The sequence below is a fragment of the Sturnus vulgaris genome, chromosome 3 (genome assembly GCF_052056855.1).
Source record: "Sturnus vulgaris isolate bStuVul1 chromosome 3, bStuVul1.hap1, whole genome shotgun sequence".
Classification (NCBI taxonomy): Eukaryota; Metazoa; Chordata; class Aves; order Passeriformes; family Sturnidae; genus Sturnus; species Sturnus vulgaris.
Window position 1 is genome coordinate 53,850,586 of NC_142245.1, and position 21,524 is coordinate 53,872,109.

The 21,524-nt window shown below is 40.3% G+C and overlaps 1 protein-coding gene across 1 annotated transcript in view; it reads left to right on the top strand.

Moving 5' to 3' along the window:
* Window positions 1-3,036: 3,036 nt before the first annotated feature.
* Window positions 3,037-21,524, top strand: part of AIG1 (androgen induced 1) — a 123,082-nt gene continuing 104,594 nt past the window's right edge. The window contains exon 1 of the mRNA XM_014888616.2: window positions 3,037-3,608. Coding sequence (XP_014744102.1) covers window positions 3,468-3,608 — 141 coding nt within the window. The 5' untranslated portion in view covers window positions 3,037-3,467. The remainder of the gene's footprint in view (window positions 3,609-21,524) is intronic.

The following is a 21,524-nucleotide window of genomic DNA, read 5'->3' on the forward strand; positions in this document are numbered from 1 at the left end:
AACATCTCCCATCCCAGGCACACCAGCACTTTTAACTATTTCTCCTTTCTAATGCCATCTCTCATCTCAACTGAATGACAACTATGACCTGCGTCAAAATCCTACTTTCAAGTAAATTTACAGTATGTGGCTTATGAAAATTGAATCTTTCACAATTTACATACAAATGAGAGTTTAAACACTGGGATCTTAAAAATGACAGGGTAGCCCTGAATATATGATTTTACATGGTTAAAGTCTACCTAACTATGATTTAAGCATTTAATCCAAAACCTGCAATGTAAACATTTTACCAAAGTACAAAACAGTTGCATTCATACAGCAATGTAAAGGGCAAAGCAGTAAACTTCTAAATTTCACTTTGTCGAAAAATATTTAAGACTAAATCCAAAGGAAAATAAAATCCATTGCAGACCAACTTCAACGACAGTCACAAAAGACTTTGCTGCTGGTCTCTTAATAAACAGAGTACGAAGTCCACAGTAGCACATACAGGCTAATGGCAGCCTCCAATCTAATCTAGTTCGTATTAGAATACTTTACAAAGATTCAACAGATGCTATTTTAGAAAGGACACAGGCTCAAAGAACCTACCCACAATGGACTTAGGCTTCCTTTGAAACGTAGGAATTAGAAATGCATAAAGAAGAAGAGATTTTGACCAGGAAGAAGCTTGGCTGGGCGTGGCATGATACTTAGCCTGCCTTGAGATTTTCTTCACTTAAAGAAAAAAAATAGGGAATAAGAGTATTATAATGTACAACATTCTGCTTCACTTAGACTTTCACCTTGACTTACAAAGCTGCGTGAAAGCTTTTCTAATGAGGTTAAGATTTTCTATGAGTCTTGCTGAGATGTCTATAGAAGAGTGGAGAGTAAAACTGAAAAATGTTCAAATGGGACTCTTAAATGCCTGCGTGATTTTTTCAGTTTTAAAAAAGTTTTGAGGGTGCTGTACCCTTGGCAACTGTTTAAACTACACACAACTAAAATGCAAACTGCTAAAGGCAGCTATCAAGTTATGTTCAGTGAGTGTAAGTGTTTGCAGTGCCTTATTATTGACAAAGAGGTGACCAAAGGAGTTCCTGCATACTGCAGGAGGTGGTGCAGGAGAAAAGTAGGGAATGGACTGCCTAAGGCTTAGACAGCTCCAAACTCTTGCTGTCAAGAGGCTGATCACAAAACACGAGGGTGTGCATGGATATGTAATCAGTTGTGCTGTAGAGTTCTGCACACTTTCCTTTGAGAGCTTTTGCAACTTGTCGGTTTCAGAAAGCAAGCTGGACTCCTCTTGAATAAAACCAAACCAGAAGATGTGCTCCAGGGTTTCACTTAATGCACCTCAGCCACTAATGAATATTCTCAGGTCCAGAGAAGTGAGATCTCCTGAATGTACAGAACAGACATCAGGTCTTCACCAGCAACTATGATGCTTTACAGATTCCCTTCTGCTAGGTCACACTGATGATGTTACTAGTCTGGTCTCCTGTTGTATTGTAGACCATTACATCACACTCAGATGACTCTTACACTGCATCTTGAGACTGCAAGATAAAACACGTGCCACAAACAACAAGGGTGCAATTGCCCATTGTGCTTGCTGGCTCCGTGAACTGATGGATAAGATTGTCTAAAGCATCTGGTGCTAAATTCATGCTTCATGCTTCTAGAGGATCCTTTACACATGCATATATATGACATACAACTCCTCTGCATAAGCAGAGACCTTGAACAGTGCCAAATTAATTGAGGATAGCTGCTGGCATGTGTTCTCCTAAAAGCCCTTCATTTTTGCAGAACTTGAGCACAGCTGATATTAGATGAAAAGGTTTTGACTTTACTAAGTGGAATAGAAGCAGGGAATGCATTGCACAATCATTGATTCTTTTTGCCTTCCAGTAGTTTAACTATGATAAAGCACTTTATTGTTCAAATATTTATTTCATAAGACAGACGTATGGAAATGGTGTTTATAGAAGTGATTTGTCTATCCAAGCTCAGACATCGCTGCTCGTGGGTTTTTTCCCCTTTAAAATAACTTCTCCAGATGGTGAAGCAACTTAATAGTTACCCTGCAATCAAACACCTTAAGAGCTTTCTTTTTTAAGGTGTAGGAGTCCAAACATGAGCCCCCCTTGACTTCTCCCAGTTATCAAGGATCCCTGTGGTGATCAAACCTCTGTTGACAGGACAAAATCACAGAATAAATTGGATTAGAAGGGACTACAGTGAATCATCTGCTCCAGCCTCCCTGCTTAAGCAGGGTCATCCTAGAGTACATGGCACAGCATTGTGTCCAGACGGTTCTCAAACGTCTCCAGTCAGGGAGACTCCACAGCCTGTCTGGGCAACCTGTTCCAGTGCACGGTCACCCACACAGTAAAGAAGTTCTTCCTCACATTAGGTGGAACTAACTTCCTGTACATCAGTTTCTGTCTGTTGCCTCTTGTCTTATTGCTGTACACCACTGCACCACTGAACAGAGCCTGAATCCATCCTCTTGACACCCTCTCTGAAGATACTCACAGACACTGATGAGGTCCCCTCTCAGTCATCACTTCTCGAGGCTGAACAGGCCCAGCTCCCTGAACCTTTCCTTGTCAGAGGCACGCTCCACTCTCCCGGTATGATGCCCCAGGGCATCATGCCTTATAATGCTGGTACTTCATTTCAACCCAAGTCTCGGGAGGGTCCCATCATACAGCGCTTGTAGGCATTGGAGAGCCCACTTCTAGCAAACGTATGTGTGGGACAAGTGGAAACACTGAGAAACCCGAAGGTGGCTCAGGAACGCATAGCGCAAAACAAACGCTCTGCCCGGCGGGGCCGCTGTACGGACACACGTGGGTTACGGACACACGTGGGGTACGGACACACGAAGGGCAGCCCTGGAGCGGCACACAGGGCGCTCGGCCAGAGCCGCGCTCCCGCTGCCGGGGCGGAGGCACCTGCTCCGCCGGCCCATTGGCAGCGCCGGCTGCGGGGGGGTCGCCGGCCCCGGGGCACGTACGAGCCACAGCGTTCCTCCGAGTAAGGCACTTGCGACCCGTAATTGCTGAGTCATTGCAGTTCTCGCTTGAAAGCAGCTGGGTTATGCAATTAACTCGCGCTAACACTGCCGTCCCTCCGCTCCCTCGGGAACGGCCCGGCCTCCTCCGGCCCGGCCCGGCTGCGGAGCTGAGGCTTGGGAGCCCGCCCGGCCGCCGCCGCCGCCCCGCGCGGGCCCTGCGCTCCGCCCCGGCCGGGGCCGCGGAGGCTCTGGGAGTCCCGCCCGCACGGCGCGCACACACACCCAGGGATACACACACATACACACACACACACACACACACACACACACACACACACACACACACACACACACACACACACAGACACACAGACCGGGACACACGGCAACACACACACGGGGCACTGGGACACGGACACAGACACAGGCACACGGAAGCGCACCCCGCGCCGCAAACATGGCGCTGGTGCCCAGCCAGGTGCTGCACGCCGCCATCCTCCTGTCCTATTGCTCCATCCTGTGCAATTACAAGGCCATTGACATGCCCGCGCATCAGACCTATGGAGGCAGCTGGAAATTTCTGACCTTCATAGACCTGGTAAGTGCCTCCGGCGGCGGCCGTGGCCCTGCCCCCTCCCTCGGGCCGCCGGTGGAGCGGCCGCGGCCCGGGCGCATCGCGGGCCCCGGCGCTCGACGGCTTCGCCATGCGGTGACCTTAAAGCGGGGCGGCGACATGTTGGGGCTGCAGGGCCGGCCGTGAGAGGAGCCCGCCGGACACGGCGCAGCCGGGTGGTTCGAACGGAGAGAGGCACGGACAAAGCCGAGCGGCTGCTGCGCGTAAGCGGCCGTGGGGAAGTGCGCCTGACGGCCTGTCACCCACCCCGGTGCTGATGATGTGTATCGCCTTTTCTAATGGCCGACAGTGAACACCAGAACCTGCTGGCCCAGCATCTGGCTCCCGTGTGCTGTCAAAATAAAATAAATGACTTGCTCCCTTTGGCCCTTTCGAGGAATCCACCCGTGACAGGTGCAAGTGTATCTATCAGTGATGCAAAAAGTGCCAGGCAACTCCCAACTTGCCACATCCAGCTCGTTTTGATTGCAAATCCATAAACGAGTGTATGAAATAAAAGACATGTCATTTCATCATACTTCTTCACAAGGGTCCAGATCTGGAAGAGTCACCAGCATGCTGGCCTGCTGGATAACACCAGGTGCTAGTCAGGGCTATTTTTAATCCGCTTCCTAGGCTTGCTGCCTTCGCAAGTGTTCCCTTAGTGCAGGTGGGAGGAGAAGGGGGCAGAGGGAGAGAGGAGATGGGAGGAGAAACTTCATTTCTGGTTCAGAAATATGATAGCCAATCTAGCCACCTAGTACCTAGATCAAAATACTTTTTTTTTCTTTGAATACACAGTGTAATTAGGTGAGAAATTTTGCGGTTCCAACTCAGTTACTGAAAAGTCCCAAAATGCAGGTATTTCAGTGCCTCCCAGTGATAACACCTCTCTCAGAACTTCATTGTGGATTCACAAGTATTGCTGCTATTGCCTACACGCATGGTACTGACTCAGTAGGTTTGTGGGCTTGGAGACCAAACTCAAACACTAGTAGCCAAGTGTGCAAATTTCTGTATCAGGATTAAGGTTCATTGAGGTCCAATTTTATTTGCAGAGAAGAAGCATCTACTGTATTTTTCACTTCACCAGGATATTTCTTTTTTGTAGGTGCAAAAATTTCTTGGTGCTCTGAGGATCCACAGCAGTAACTAATGCTTTTGCTGCAACTGTAAATTGGTGTCTTAAGGCTTGATGTTTCTCTGGAGGACAAACTAGAATCTATTAATTTTTTTTTTTCCTTTTGGGTTGCTGAACGGTACTCTCTGTAATATTGGTTAATAGAAGTTATAATATAATCCCAGTAAGTTAGGGGGGTAGCTGTTGACTTTAGTGACAGTTGAACTGGAAGTGAACCAGCTAAAGCTAAAAGCCGTTAATCGTTTTGAGCCTCATTCACCTTCTTCTCTTTTCTCTTAGCCCTGACAGTTACTTGAGGACTAAGTCAACCAAGGCTGTCATATAGTGAAAATTTAACTGTAAATGATAGTCATCATTTCCCAAAAATTATAGCCTTGTCTATGGTAAGTTCACATGGACCTTTCCATCAAAGCATGTACATGGTTCAGGCTACTTCTGTCAGGGCTCAAAAGGTCAAGGTAAATATGTAGTGCTTTCTAAAATATCTAGAATAGTTATTAACTGCAGCTAGTAATTTCTGTCCTTTAGCTAATGGTTCTCATGTGTTTCTCACAGTCAAGCCCAGTAGATGAGAAAAGGTTTAGCAATTTCTTACAGTCCTCAAAATAACACACAATTCAGTGGCTTGAACACCTTTCTCAGTGGCTAGCCAGCATGCAGAGCTCTCAACTTGCTGACGATATTTGCTTACATCCAAATGGCCCTGCCAGCATCTTATGTAAGCAAATCTATCTTTCTGTTCCCTGAGACAACTAGGGGACTTGTCAAACCAAAACCAGTGAGATTCCTGAGGAGGATACCAGGAAGCATGGTTGGAGGATGTTAGGCACATTCCAAAATCCTGTGTCTTGACTAAGTCTTGAAAAGCTCTTCCATAAGTTTCAGTTTGCTCAGCCATGTGCACTGTTCCTGTGTCAGTCACATTCTAAGGCTGTCTAGACAAAATATCATCAATGCCAGAGTCTTGGCAGACGTTTGTTCTTGCTACAGATTGTACCTCCACAAACAGAGATTTCATCTTTGACATCACAGAAGCACGTAGAAGTTCTTTCTGCTTCCAAAAACTGCTACCAGTTTTTGAGAAAAGTCAGTTTATGACTTTAATCTGAAAAGCAGTTTGAAATTTTTTTCATCTGTCCGTTTGCAAAGGGATGTTTGTTCCAGTTTCAGCATCCATAAATCTCTTGGAGTTTTAAGTAGCTGGTTTTGTAGAGCTGCTGTGGGAAATGATTTACAATTATCTGCAGAGAATAGACTTTTGAACTGAATTATGAAAATCTAGTAGTTTGGACTCTAAAACACAGGACAGTAAAACACTATGAGTGTATGGAACGATTTGAGCAGTAGACTTTGAGCCCTCACACCGTTCAGGGAAGTTGAGCATTATGAGGAAGTTGTTTAATACAAATGTAATGTCCCTGTCCATCCAAAGTATTTTGGATGTTCATATCTAAGTAGTGTTTTGGATGCCAATGTTCATTCTTAATCTCTCCTGTCCTTGAATTAGGAAAGAAATCAAGTTCAACCAATGACTTCTTTTAGCTGCTGTCATTCTGATGACTTTTTTTTTTTTTTCAGTTGCAGATGTGGTAGCAACATTCCCTAAAACACCTCAGTGTCAGTGGAATATTTTTCTGGTTTATGAAGCAATGCACAGGCAGTATGTTTTGACATTACACTCAAGATGCTCCTGACTGTTGTTACTAATAGTAATATCTCCACTTCAGCCTTTGTTCTTGTATGTAGAGGTGGTAGGTATTTACCCTGCTTATTCAAAACATGTTAAAGACACCTGCCTAGTACCTGTGTATTCCAAAGCCCACACAGAAAAGCTGGCAGTGTGTCATGTACGGAGTGGAAAACCAAGGTATGAAGAGGTAAAGAGTTGCCAAAATCAGTTGGTGGGCCCAGCAGATGGAACTGAATATTCAGGCTAGTTCAAAACTACGTATTGCTTTCATGTAAACTCAAAACACAAACCAAGCCCTGAGTTTAATTCCTGTGAAAACAGCAAAGAATTGGATTCAGATGGGATATTTCAAGAAATGGGCCTAAAATTTCTTGTATAGCTGCCTTTGTTTAACTCAGATTCACAATTTTGTGCTTTAATAGTAGTATACTGCAGGACAGCATTGTCCTATGCCACATCTCATAAATTCATTGTTGAGCTTCATAGCTGAAATTTAAGTTAGGCCGGAAATTATGCCAGCAAATATGATTCTTTGCAACAGGTTTGTTGTCTTATGTAAATCCCTCAGAAATTTTCCTTTCATAGTTCTGTAGGTACTTGAAGTAGCTAGATTAAAAGTGACAGTACTTGGTTATCTGGCATACACTGCAATCACTTTGTAAATACACATTTGTTGAGGAATCCATTGCACCAACTTATTTAACAGTTGCAATTCCATTTTGTTCTTCAGTTTCTCTCGGATTTCTTACTGTTGTTGGGAGAGGAGGCAAAATTAAATAGAATTTGTCTCCTGGAATAAAGTGGAGCCTGTGGGTGCCAAAAGAAGACCAAATCAACTTTTTGTGTTTGGATGTGTGTAATAATTAGCAGAAAAGTATAACTTCGAGTTTTAAGTGTACCTCCTTAAATAAGGGATGTGCTGGTCTAAATAGCTTCTAGTTTTCATTGTGCAGTTTCTCTGGAAACCTTATTCCTCAAAGAAAATAGAGTAAACCAAGATACTAGTGCACTTGTATTAACAAATTTATGGTTTTCTGATTTTGTACTTTATAATCTTAAGGTCTCCCTGACAGGCAGCACAGGGTAGTTACAGAGACAAAAAGCAAGGCCAGATTTTTGGAAGCAGTCTCAAGTGTGGTGTTTTATGATTAATTGTAATAAAATTAATGGTCCCATTTTGAATAACAGAATGTTAACCTGGGTATTCCTATGACTTGATTCAGGGCAGCCAAAGCTAGAGAGGAACAGATTTTGCTCATATACAAATCTGCCTGATGTTACATATTTATTATTCTCTTAAAAGAAATAGCAGGATGCCTGTGTGAACTTTTTATACATTGCCTGGCAGATTGAGTTCTACAAAAAATAGATATGTTCTCTGTTCCCAGCAGATATTTTTTTGCCAGTAAATGCTGTAAATTTTTTTGCAGAAAGCACCTTTAGATTTAGTTTGATTAAATTCAAATAAGTGATCAGAACTTGGTTCCTTGTCTTTGTTCCTTTGTCTTTCAGAGAGCCATGTTATCAACAGGACTAGAAACTTGAGTTGTTAGACTTATAATTTATTTATTTATTTAGTTTATTAGTTATTAAGTTCTATGAGATACAGTAGTAGGCAACAAAAAAGGTATCAGTTTAACAAAGTACAGCTGAAAATTTTTGGTGATTTGTGCCCAATTTGGATTTAGGAAATAAAAAGACCAGAAAATACTAGAGGCCAAGAGATTCAGAATTAAGGAATAACAAACTGTACCATTGGTGTATTACCTGAAATTGAGCAAGTTTTGTTTCTAACTGTATGGGTTACACTTAGCACAAACAGGACACAAAGGTGAAAACACATTCTACGCTCTATGGAATATAACTATGACTTTTACAGGATTTCCCTTAGTAAAATAAATGTCACCTTATGATTTCCTTTTTCATCATCTGTAAAGTTAGCCTGATACGCAAGTGTTTTATGGCTTTTGAGTGAAAATATTCCAGAAGTGTAAAATATTACTATGTATTATTACCAGTAGTAATCAGTCATCATATTTGAATATCTCTGTGGTCTTACTATAGCAGAGAATACAGTCAATGGAGAACTTACCAGTTTACATAGAAAGGGATTGCTTTTTCAGGAATAACAAGATGAGGTGTCTCTTATGATACTTAAGGTATTTGGGAGAAAAGGTAACAAGATATGTAGGAGAGCCTTTTAAGTGTTTCAGAGCATTTTTTTTCACTCTTGGGCTGTAAACACGTCTGGGGAACAGTAATGTACAGTGCTGTTGATGCAGTAATAAAAATGTAATAGTGTCACCCTTTTTTATTCATCCATTTGCTCTTTGTAGTGCTACTACAAATTGAGTGGAATTTGAACACTACATTGAAGTACTCCATTTTCACATTGCATTAGTCTGCCTTTATTTTACAATTGTACTTAAGTATGATGTACATTTAATTTGGGAATTCTCAGGGGAATTATGGCTATCTTGAACTATTTGTGTTGGCAATAGGGTTGGCAGCGTAAAGCAGGAGAATGGAAGAGAGGAAAATTTGGGATCACTTTCTACGATGATAGATTTAACTAAGGCCTGTATTATTTTAGAACTTGGAGTAGGTAAGTGATATGCAACAGTGCTGTGTTTTACACCAGTGTACAGTCTGTAGAATATTGCCAGAACAGTTTCAACTGATGACAACTTCAAGATGGTTTAGTAGTCTTTCTGTTGCCCTTTGAAAAACATCCTGTTTACTTGTTGTATAACAGTTGAATTATTTTCTTTAAAATTTTATTATAGTGGTAAGGATAATTCAGATAATCTTATATGCCTTCACATGGCAAAATTATTGTAAACAATTGGCTTAAACAAGGACATCACATCTAGTATTCTACGTTAATGTTCTTTGCTGAAGTCATTTGGGTTCTGAGCTATCCTAATTCATTGTGAATATAAGTATTTAAAAATTATTTAATCATTGTATTTTTGACGTTATATTTGTGTTGTGTTAATGCAGTCATATAAGTTTATACAAGAAATAGGTTCTGGAAGATTGACCTTCTTAAGTTGTAGTAAAGATCTATATAAGCTATCAAATAATACTCTTTAACTAGTATAGAAAATTGCAAACTTAGTTTTCTAAATTAAATATATTTGTAATAAAAATCAAATAACCCTTGATTCTTTGCAGTTACACTAAACTTAGGATACACAAAGACTTGTAAGGTACATGTCCATGTGGGTAGTTGCTTTGTCCTTAGGCTGAAAAAGAAGAAAAAGAAACTTGATTATCTGAAAACTGGGAAACCCTCACATGATAAAAAATATTTTATTATTGATGTGGTGGAAATCTCAAATGTGCTAATATGTCATTGTACAACAAAATTGAAGTTGACCTATAAGTAAAAAAAAGCCTTTATGAAATTACAAAACCTTCACATTCCACAGATACAAGTTTGCAGATTTGAATAAAGTAAAATTATAGAATGTAATAAAGAAAAAAGAAACAGTTCTGCAGTGTATAGAAAAAAATACATGAGATTCATTGTGAAGGACTGTGATGAGTGTGTATTTACCTGAAGAAACCAGTAAAAAAAATGTTAGATTCCTTCTATTAGATGAAGTATTTTCTGTGCTGCAACCTTTCATATCTAATCACAGGTTTTGTGAGGGCCTGCGTATCCTAATGCAATATTTAGAAAACATTTTTCTAATTGTGCTGCTTTAATATAGACTCTGATACTGGGAGTAGCTCAGATGTGGGTAGAGAATTTCTTGTCATATGGAATTCTAATTGCTAATGCAATTTCAGACAGTAAATGTAAAAAAGATCACCACCAGTGACAGGTTAGTATGCTTTCTGCAGAATTCAAGTATGAAATAAATATTGGTGTATAGGAAAGTTCACATTGGATATTTCTATATTTGAAGTAAAAGTGACGTTATTGCTTGCAAAACATGCATGCAAAACATCAAACTCCTTGTAGGTTTTTGGGTTTTTTTAAGTATTTGAATCTGAGGCCTAGTCTTCTCATCTTGATGTTCCAGAATACATATATATATATATATATATATGGATATATACGGTATATAAGGTAGAAACAAAATTGACAGTTGACTTATTTTGTAGACCAACTTTTGAGTGAATATGAAAAGCTTTCAGCCTTCCAATGAAAGCTTTTTCAAATTTTGCCTTATTTACCAGCATTTATTTGTGTAATTACATTTTCCCTGTACTGTATTTTCCAAGGCTCTGAATTTTTATTAATCTTCAAAGTCTTTCAGGCTTTGTTTGTTCCATTACACTTACTATGTATAATGCAAGGTTTTTTTCAACTCAGCAAAGTTAAATATTCTACCACTGGAAAAGCTGTGTTTAACTTTAGTGGATGGAAAAGTTAACCCAACTCTGAAGAAAAAACAAAATACGTTGGAAGCGAAAGTAAAACTTGCAGACTTTTCGGACAGGAAGAAACTCTAAAGTAAATTAAAATTTATAAGTATGTTTTGGTAAGACTTAAAAAAAAGCACCTCTCATAATTAGAATTTTGTTTAAGCTTTTGTTTTTTGGGGTTTTTTTAATACTGCAAAATTGCTTTTATGCTGCAAATTTTAGGGGTTCTGTTGGTTGAAAACAGGCTAAGCTCATGTGAAATGCTAGGGGAAAATAAGAACCTGATTTTCATTTGCAGGAAGGCTCCTTCTGGCAACTTAGCTAAATCCATGCAATTTTCTCCTGAGAGTTTGAAAGTACCATTTGAATGCCTCTAGTTGCACTCCCTGAACATCTTGTCTTGCCACTGCCCTTACAAGCATCCAGTTTACAGTTACAGGTTTTCCAAACAAGTATGCCAAAAGGTGCAATTGTATTATAATAATTTCAACGTAAATCTGTGTGTAGCTGACATGGTTCGGGTATTTTTGCCACAGATGTCTGTCAGGTTAGTTGTTTTAAAGTGCATGAGGACTCTGCAGTGTAGCTTTAAACAAAACTAGTACTGCTGCATTTTTCCTAGCTGAATATTTGCCGTCCTGGTAAAGTAGAATAGAATGTGAAGGAGAGCAGGATGTAAAATCCCTCACTAATTCCTTCCTTACTTGTAAAGCAACACACAAGGGGTGATGGGTTTTTGCAATTAATTGGTCCAAGTGAAACAATTTAAGAGGCTGAATCTTAACTCTACAAATGCTACTAGACTCTTCAGACTGTTTGAGCTGCTTGTGCAGGGAGAGACCTAGCTGAGAATTTAAATTTTAGTCTATCAGGGATTGTTTGGCTCATTTTTGGTTTCAGGCAGTGCTGTCTGTATTTGTATATTTTTTAAACCTAGAGGTTTGTGTACCTGAGGGTAAGTTTACTTTTATATTCCCCGTATTTGTGTATATTTTATAATGTGTCTTGAAGCCTTCTGGTCCTCGCAGCACATAAGTAATAAATTGTTATTTATTATTATTGCTAATATTATTAGAATTCAGCATGAGTGGGAGTTACACATGCAGAGCACAGGTGGCATATGTTCCTAAATGTGCTTGATCAGATGCAAAAGGAAGAAAAAGAAACTACTGACTTTAAATGCTGCTATATGAGTTGGTGAAATACAAGAATACAAAAGGGATGTTTTCCTTGCGAGGTGCTTAACAAGCTTGTGCCTGAAGTGGTGGAAGCATTTCATACAGCTGATGTTGGGGCAAGTGGCTGATCCTGAGGCACAGCAGTGGGGCCCTTGCCTGTAGGGAAGACACAAGTTGTTTATGGGCAGTGCTTGTACAGGCTCAGCTGTGTAAAGAAAGGAAGTAGGGAAGTGAGAGAGAAAAGGAATCATACAGGACAGCAGTTTGTAGCTGGGGCTGCACCATGCTGACCAGTCTTGTATTGTGACAAACTGGTATTTAGGTATTTGACTGCCGGCTATGAGGACAAAGTGAGGGAAAGCGAGGGGTGGGGATGCAGGATGGCTGGTATTTCTTAGCTAAACCAGCATGTGCTAGCTCCCTCAGACTTGCCTTCTTTCCTTTTCCTCTCTGTCATTTCTTCCTCCCACACACCCACCCAGTCTCCCCACACAGCCCCCCTGGCTGGGGGCACTGGTGCCACAGCGCTGCTTCCCTGTGTGTTCGTGTTTGGCTTAGCATGCTCAGCTCAGCGCAGGGTGCTTGCAAAGCTCGTCCCTAGTTAGAAGCCATATGCACTGACAGATGCAGAGGTCCCCATTTGCTGTTCACTTAGGCTTGCAAACAAATGGAGACTCCATGCTGTGAAAACTTTCTTAACCTGGGTTTACTTGTTCTATCTATGTTCCAAGGACTGTGCAGTAGACACAATTGTCTGCATTCCAATAGGTCCCAGGAAGTGAGTCCCAAGGGAAACCTCTGCTGTGTGGAACTGCATGGCACTGTACTTTTAAACTGGAAGTTTAGGAGGCTGAAAGGGATTTAGTGTGTTCAGGTGTGGATACGCATCTTTGTGTATGTTCCATATAATAGTTGTTTACCTATGCTGCACATAATTTGAAAGTACCAAACTGTTCATAAGAGCTGCTCTGTTCCAAAGTCTCTCCATATGCTGTGCACATCTGAGTAAATTGGTTTGCTACTACTGAAGTCAGTTTAGGTGACCAATTAATGAACAATGGGTCAAAGATTACAGGGGTTCAAGATGCTGTTCAAGTTTTTCAGTGTCAGCTGTAGAGGACAGGAGAGAGTAGACAGCTTTTAGGTCAGCTGTCTCATGACCTACCGTGGCTAGAAAGGGATATTCCTGCATTTATTAAGGAGCTAATAATGTTCGTAATTCTAATATATTATTATAGAAGATTAGCATTCAAATCTCCTTGACTCATTGCCAGTGTAATTTCAGAAGATAGACACCTCTGGTTTTCCATAGATTGTATTCTATGCTATTATATGTCATTTCAGGCTAAGTTTTATTTTCTTTTTCTCGTGGTTTGGGGCAGAAACTACTTACAATTGTTACAAAATATTACCAAAATACTTCAAAGCTGGTTTGTTCCCTATTAATTGCAAGGCTGAGTTCAAATGATGAGATGTATTTTATGACAATGCATTTTAGAAAAGGGTGGAGGGACCTCTTTGTTACTTTGAGCATTTAGGTCAGTGGGATCTGAATTTCTTGATTTTAAAATTCAACCTGCAACATAAAAGCAAAATATGAATGTTCTTGAGTGTGTGTAAGGGCTCACTTTTTTCATCCAGTGCTGACTTTGTCAGTGAAAGTGCTGTCCCTTTGCCCTGATCCATTTGTGCTCCTTATCACCCACTCAGGCTCCTCAGTTACAAGGTGCTGTCAGATACCAGTATATTTTCTGGCTTTTTTTTCTTAAAGGAATGCCCCTGTGTTGTATCTCTTTCCCTGTTCTAATATCTTCTAGCCCAGCACAGTCTCCTTGATCTTTCAGCTCTGCATCGCAGTTCCAATTGCATACCCAGTGCTCTTCCAAAAGCCTGTTTTCCTGTCAAGTGCTGCTTTTCTTACCCCACCTACTCCTTACACTCCTTCCCCATCATTCACACATACTGTCTTTCTTCACAATGCATTCACTCTCACGTATTTTTCTGCATTCTCACCCTGTCCTTCCCTTACCAGACCTACTCAGTGTCATTCATTCTCTTGTGTTTTTAAAGCGCCTTGTATAGACCCAAACCAATAAAAAATAAGCCATCATCCATTAGAAAAACTTGATCTTGATGTGGTGTGGCCTTAAATAAACCAGTTTGTAAATTATGCTGTTACATAAGACTCTTAGCTTTGCTTTCTGTTTTGAACAAGTTTTTAAGCATCCTGGTTACAGGGAAAAAAAAGCGCCTGTAAGTGTTACGCATAATGGATCATGATCCTAATGTTTATTATGGTGTTAAAATCTTGTCATTTCTTGGTAGTCTGCCATTCAATTTTTTTATGATGAAATTTCCAATTCAGAAGAAGGTCCTTGATAAAAACTGACATTTAACATGAAAAAAAATAAAATTATGTACAGAATCAGCAATCAGTATTTATTCAGACATTTTCCATCCTTGTTTTTTTGTAATGTACTTGTTTTAAATGAGATGCCAAAATTATTTAAATCGTATTTTATATTTCCTAATAAGAAAACTCATCTTTTAGCCTTCATGGAGAGGTATAAAATCTACTACTTTCAGTGAAGTGGACAGAAATATTTTTGAACATTGCTTAGCTTGTCAGCTCTTAATAGAAGCACCTTCTTTTTTTTTTTCATGTGAATATATGCAAGTATTTATTCCTTGTTTGTGGGTGTGAATTTTGGCTGTATACAGACACACCTGGTGCAAATTAGGAGTAAGGAAAGAGAGAAATACACATTTCACAGTGGCAAGTTTTTGTCAAACACTACATGAAAACTTACTCATTTTTGTCAGGGGTTACAGATGAGCCTGCCGTGGCTCCACTCCCCCATTTCCAGCCACAAGCAAAGCTGAACACGTGCCCAGTGGACACATACAAAGGCAGAAGTGTAAAATCAGGTTGCCTCTAATCCAGGTCAATACAAATAAAATTGTGATTGGACTAGGTGGTTTAGAGTAAGTATCTTTTAAGAGATGTCAGCCAGGATGTCAAGTGATGTTTGGAACAAAGAATACTCAACATATGATCCACCTAGAGTGTGTATCCTGCCTGGTTAGCCTTCCCGTGCTGAGCACAGGGCTGGGCAGCAGTCAGTGCTGTGTTATGATGGGAGCACTTTGATCTCAGTGCCACTTCTGTCAGAGAGTCCGGCCCTAACGCAGGGTTTGACCCGTGTGGCGCATCCCTGGAACCAGTGTTCACAACTGCCTCGTGGCAAAATGTCCCAGGAGGTCAGTGCATCTCACAAAGGTCCAGATCTACAGGGACATTTTGATATTACTTCCAACAGCTAATGGGAAGATAGCAAAGATCTTCATCTACAGAGGTATTTTGATATTACTTTTGACAGCTGATGGGAAGGTATTCTCTGTATTATTCATGTATGTTCTGCCTAGTTTGCACATGAGTTGAGGTCAGACTCCCAGTTCTGGGAGATACAAAGCATCTACTTATGCATGTGACTTAGAAATATGTGATTTTTCAGCACATTGCAAGATAAGACATAAAATATTGAAGGAGGCTTTTTTCTGGTTTCTTTGGGTTTTTTTTAATGCCTCTTCTGGTGTGATTGTAAATTTAGAAATTATGAATTTGTTCCAGATGGGAGGAAAAAATCAATCTCACAATTTCCTGTGAGGAAAAAGATGTAGAAAAAGTATTTCAAAATCATGGTTTCAGTGCAGTTGAACTGATCAAGTGCAAACAAGACATTTGATTGTCTTCGTTAAAATACTCGGACAAAGTGATGTTACAAAAAAATCACCATTGCAGTGAGAAATTGTTATTCAGAAATATTTTGTCAGTTGTATTAATTGAAAATGTGTTAAATTTTCCTTTAGCAAGGGTCAGATCGATGTCACAAGAGGACTATAACATTGAAAGTTGTGGCTTAATCATAAATATTACCTTATTTCACAGGAATTGTACCTGTGCTGTGCAGAATGGTCAATGCAAATTTAAATTTGAAAGTGAGAGTCAGAAGAGTACGTGATAAATCCAAGCCCAGAAAATAACAACTGTTTAACCCTTTTTTTTTTAAGCATGTACAACTTGATTACAGAGATTAATAAGTATTTTGAAGACAGAAGCAAATAATAATAATAATATGGTTCAAGAGAACTTCTCTTCTGGCCGTCTTTCCCTTGCAGACGTTGTATTTTGCCTGTCTTGTTTTCTTGTGCTAAGTGAATGTGACCAAAGAGTATTTGGCAGACAAAGAACTGTAGTGATGGAGACAAACATGTTTTATGAGGTACGTATTTGCATGGTGTGCCTATATCTCAGCGGTGTACTTTCATACAAGGTCTCTTTGGCTAGGTTGTGGTACAGACAGCCTTGAGTGCTCATACTGAATCACTCCAGCGTCTTCGTGCTGGTCTCAAGTGTATATATCTTGTGTGAGAGAAGACATATCCTTGATACGCAGAATTCCATAGAGTAAACTGACCTTTTTAAAGGACTTTTTCTAAGCCAGGTAAATGGGGATTCAGCATTCTGAATCAGAGCTGGAACAGACCCATCTTTTATTAATATAATGTCTTCTGATTTACTGCAGGAAGACACTGAAATGATTAAGTGTACCAGCAGTCTGCATAAAATGCCTGGGTGACCTCCGAAGCACTATGATAAATATCAAAGAAAAAATTTTAAACCTGTATGATCAGCTTAAGGAAAATTAAGGCCATATCTCAGTTTGTTGGAAAGTAGGAAGACAGGTAGTGCCTGCAGAGTGGCAGAAGATCTAGGTCACATCTTTTTCCATATGACCTAAAATGAATGATATGCTGGGTGGAAATTATCTTTCCACTGGAGTTTACTTTGCAGTATTTCTCCTTGGTGGTCTTCCCAAAAATAAAGCATAGGTAAATAATATAAACAGCTGATTGACCATTCTAAATGATGAATCTTGTCTGTTCTCTTTAGGGGTGCTTACATGTGTACCATCTCCTTTGTTCTCCTTAGTCCAAGAAAAAAGCAATACACAGATAGAGATGTTCTAAAAAAAAAAAAATCTTCTGATAGAAAGTGTCTTACTAAAATTCCTTTGTAGGGCTATTGTACCTTTTATTACAAGATCTCAAAGCACTTAAGAAATATTTGCTAACTAAGGCTCACATCTCTATGCAGAGAAGTGTGATTTGAACCAAATGCAAGCACAGCAGACAAGACACTGAAATTGTCTGGACATATAGTCATTAAAATCCTTAAGGATATACCTTCATTATGTAATCTGTATGTAAAACATTGTAAATCTCAGGTGGTTCAAGAGGTGATGTGGGGCAGAGGCTGCCCACGGGTTACTCCTATTCAGCCTTTGGGTTTTTTTTGTGGGGTGGAGCTGGAGGTGAGGCTGGCTATTCAACTTGCTCTGCCTGGGCTGTCCTCCAGTCTGTCCTGTCTCACCTAGTGATTCACTACTGCTGTCCCCAAAGATATGGGAAATGTGTGGACATTGCCATCAGGTGTGAATGAACCCAGGTGCTACCCCCTTGATGGAGCAGGAGCAACTTAACTCCACTTAGGCCCCAACCTCTGCTGTCCAAGATAAGAACCACAGCTTGGGGTAGCTTTGGCCTTTCTTGGTGTTGCAAGGGGCACTGTCCTCAGCCTATGCCTACCCAGCCACTGCAGAACAAGAGGTGGGGAGAGGCAGGGTGCATGTTTACATGCTGGACGTAGGCGAGTGCATTTGGTGGAGGAAGAAGGGTGATCTCAGTACAGGCTGCTGATGAGGGAGGAAGGAAGAGACCCAGCTATTTAAGTGGTTGAATGTAGGCTGCTGTTCTGGATGCAGAGTGGGTGATTGCTGCAGCAGCACTTCAAGAGGCATAACTCCAACAAGGCAAGTTGACCTTAAGAGAAAAAAGATGAGGCCATAGACTGAAGATCTGCCTGTGTGCATGCTGGGTTCAGGACATCCCCAGTCTGCAACAGCTGTTGGAATTACGGACATATTTCTGGACAGAAGGAGGTGTACCTGCACTGTGTAGCATATGTGGCATAAATTAAGAATCTCTGGGAAATGTTGAACCTGCTGGGTGTATACTGTGAAGTTAATCCCAGTGTGAACAGTAGGTGTTTGTGCAGAAGAACCAGGCATTCAGCAGCCTGGACAAGTACCACGAATTCTTACATGCTGCATGAAGACAATTTCTGGAAAGAGGGAAAAATGAATGTCGGGTAGCTCTAACCTACACAGTGAACATGTAGGTTAGCATGGAGGCTTCCACCCACATGACCTACTTGTGGAACAGCTTCTTTTTTGAAACAGCACAGAATCATCCATGCCTGTTTGAGTAGGACGTGTATTTCTGTTGGCTGGAAGAAAGGAAGGTACAGTTGTCAAGCCCAGATGGAGGCTTTGAAATATGTATGATAGTGGCAGCTGTGTGTGGGAAGAATGAGTTTAAGTGTGTTGAGGAGGAGGAGGAGGCTTGTTTACTGTGCTACTGTCTTCTTGTAGCTGCAGAGTTGAATGAGGAGAGAAATGTGGAATGTGTCTCATGTCCATGGATTATTGCTTCACTGTGCTGGACAGTTTTTTTCCCCAATATTCATTATTTGTTTGAAAATTCATAAAGGATCAGTGATTTGCAGTGAAGGAGATTGCGAAGACATATCATCCTTATTTTGACAGTCGTGGATCAAGCCCTTGATTTCCTGAACTGGGCCCTTCTGCCCAGTTTTCAAGGATCCCATTTGAAAGCTGGGCTGAGGCAGCTGTGTGCATGCTTTGGAGAGGAATGCATTGTCCTGTCAGCCTTTCTGATCTTGAATTTTGTGTGTGCCCTTCTTATTAGTGTATTTTATAGTCTGTGATTCTGTAAATGGTTAAGCCTATATATGACTGGCATTTGGGTGTCAGGGCCATGTTTTGTTGCTGCTGTAGTCACTGGTTGGCAGTGATGCTCAGGGGTGGCTGCAGGTGATACCTGGCTGAAGGCAGTGGTGTCATTCACCCTCTTCCTCATGGGGAAACGGGTGGTCAGAGACAGATTGCTGAGGCCTCCCAGCCAAGCCCTGCCTACGGGCAGTATGCTGCTTGGTTCCTGGGGTTCCTGGGGTGCCTTCCTCTTTCCCTACTTGGAAAGGGGACCTGTGGTGCTGACCTGAGGCAGCCCATGAGGATATTCAGCTCTCATAGCTATGGAGTGGACCCCCTCTTTTCAGGACAAAAGGCAATGCCAACCCTAGCCAAAAGGTTTAGGGATTTGTAAGAAACTATATGTATATGTACTTCAAATTATAAAAGAGAGGAGGATGTGCCATACACAACTAAAAGTATTGCATTTATGTAGTGAAGCGGATAGCGTCAAGTTAATTCACAACCTCCTTTGGATTTTATGTTTTCTTAAGGTTTTTGCTTACAGCTTTCAGTCATCTCATTAATTAACGCTTTTCTGTGGGGAGAATAAGGGTTCGTGGTTTTTTCTTTTTCTCACAAGAATGGTTTCTAAGCATATTTCATTATGTATACATTTTTTGCATTCCCATCCCAGAGCTTGAAATCAGTATCTTCTGAATAATTCCCTAGTATCTCTTTGAGCTATGTGGCCTAAAAAGCTCTTCGACTTAAATGATCTAAAAAGAAAGTCTGAAGATCTAATGTTTTCTGTTAGAAAAATATCAAGAAGGCATGAACACTAATAACGTCTAGAATCAGAATCTGTTTTAGTGTCAAATGTTTTACTTTGTGCTAGTGGTTGGTTTGTCCTGTGCTGTCCCAAGAGCCTTTGCTCGTACGCTCAGATAAGGTGTATCTGCCTCTTCCGAGTGCCAGTTAACGTAATGGATGGCTTCCAGATACACCTGATCTTGAGAGTGGCTGCCATTTTAATCTGTAATCATATGACAGTGACTTCTGGATTTTTATCTGTTGAATGTCTACATCTTAAGTCATTAATCTGATTTGAGCTTTAAGCTTACAGCTATCAGGCTTCTATTATAAACATCCTTCCTTCCCTCTTCATTTTCTTGTGGGTCTGTGAACAAACTGTGCTTCAGACCTTTGCCATTCATGAGGTATGTCCAAGCATTCTATAAAGAATCACAGCCATAAAAGGAAGCGATATTGGTATTTATTTGTTGGTATGACTTTTCCACAGCTTTACTTTTCTCACCTCAACTGTGATGTGGACAACAGTGTAAAGAGCCAAAGTTAGAGGTCATCAAATGTTTCATATGGCCAGTTCTCAGAAAATTGCATAGGTCTCTAAAATCCAGTTTTCTTGAAGTAATGAAAGGCACTGAATTGATCAAAGTGTAGAACCATCAAAAAGTGAAATTTACAAGTGTTTGTGTTGGACAAACACAACATCTTCACAACACTTCAAACAGAAGATGTTGCTGCAAATGGAGTGTGAAAAAATTATCTGCTTAATTAGTAGTAAACAGTCATGGCAGCAAAAGAATTTTAGGTGTTTATATTCTATTAATCATAGTCCTGATTTGCTTCTAACAATTTTACTTTGAAAATCAGGCTCGTTTTATTATTGTTCTGCTCTTTTCCAAATGAGGATGTAACTTTTTTACTGCTTGAGTTTCTATGCGTTCTTCCTCCAGTTTTAAGGCCTCTGGCTTGCACCTTGTGTTGCCATTTACATCTTAGCAATACAAGTCCACATCATTATAATCTGATAGTGCTCTCGTCTTCACTTTGTATGTAGACATAGAGGAGATTGAAGGTTCAAGACATAGCCTTTATCCAGGCTTGGTCTAATTTTCTTTCTTCCATGAAACAGATACCATTTAGAAATTCCTGTTTAATCTGGTAAACAGTCAAGCTGAAGCACTCATTTAAATCTTTGCACTCCTTGTCAAGGTCTGTAACTGAAAATATTTTTTTTTATGATAGAATTATCATATGGGCATTGCTTTATCAGCAAGAGACAGATGTAAGTGGTGTTTATTTAGAAGTGTGCATGTCTATATTTAAGTATGAGCATTCAAAAGATGTCTACAGGAGAGGGAGATAATCAAATCCTGAAGAATTTCTGCCAACTGACTTCTGTCAAGGTCAAAAGGATTATTTAATGAGTCTTGCTCAGTCAAGAGTTTTGACTGTGTTCTTCCAGAATGTCATGAGCTTTAAGATGTCATCACAGGGAGTAAATTCTCTGGGCTTCAGTTTATCTGTAAAATTTACAAGAAAAGTAGCTATTGTTACTTCCCTGGATGATATCTTCAGGTAAAATATGATTTTCCACTGCTTTGTACCTTGAGCTGTGAATTCTAGTAGGTTTCCTTTCCAGTTTCTTTTAATGTCCTACCTGTAAATGTTAAACAGTTATAGACTCTTCTGAAATACTAGCTGTATTTTTTTTTTTTGGTTCTTCATATATATTAGTAATACAGTGTTTTAAAGCTACATTAGAGAATATTTGTTGCCTTAGTATGTAGGATATTTTATCAAATGTTATTAACATTAAAAAAAATTAATGAAAGAAAAACAAACCAGCAGCCTAATTTTACCTGGCAGTAT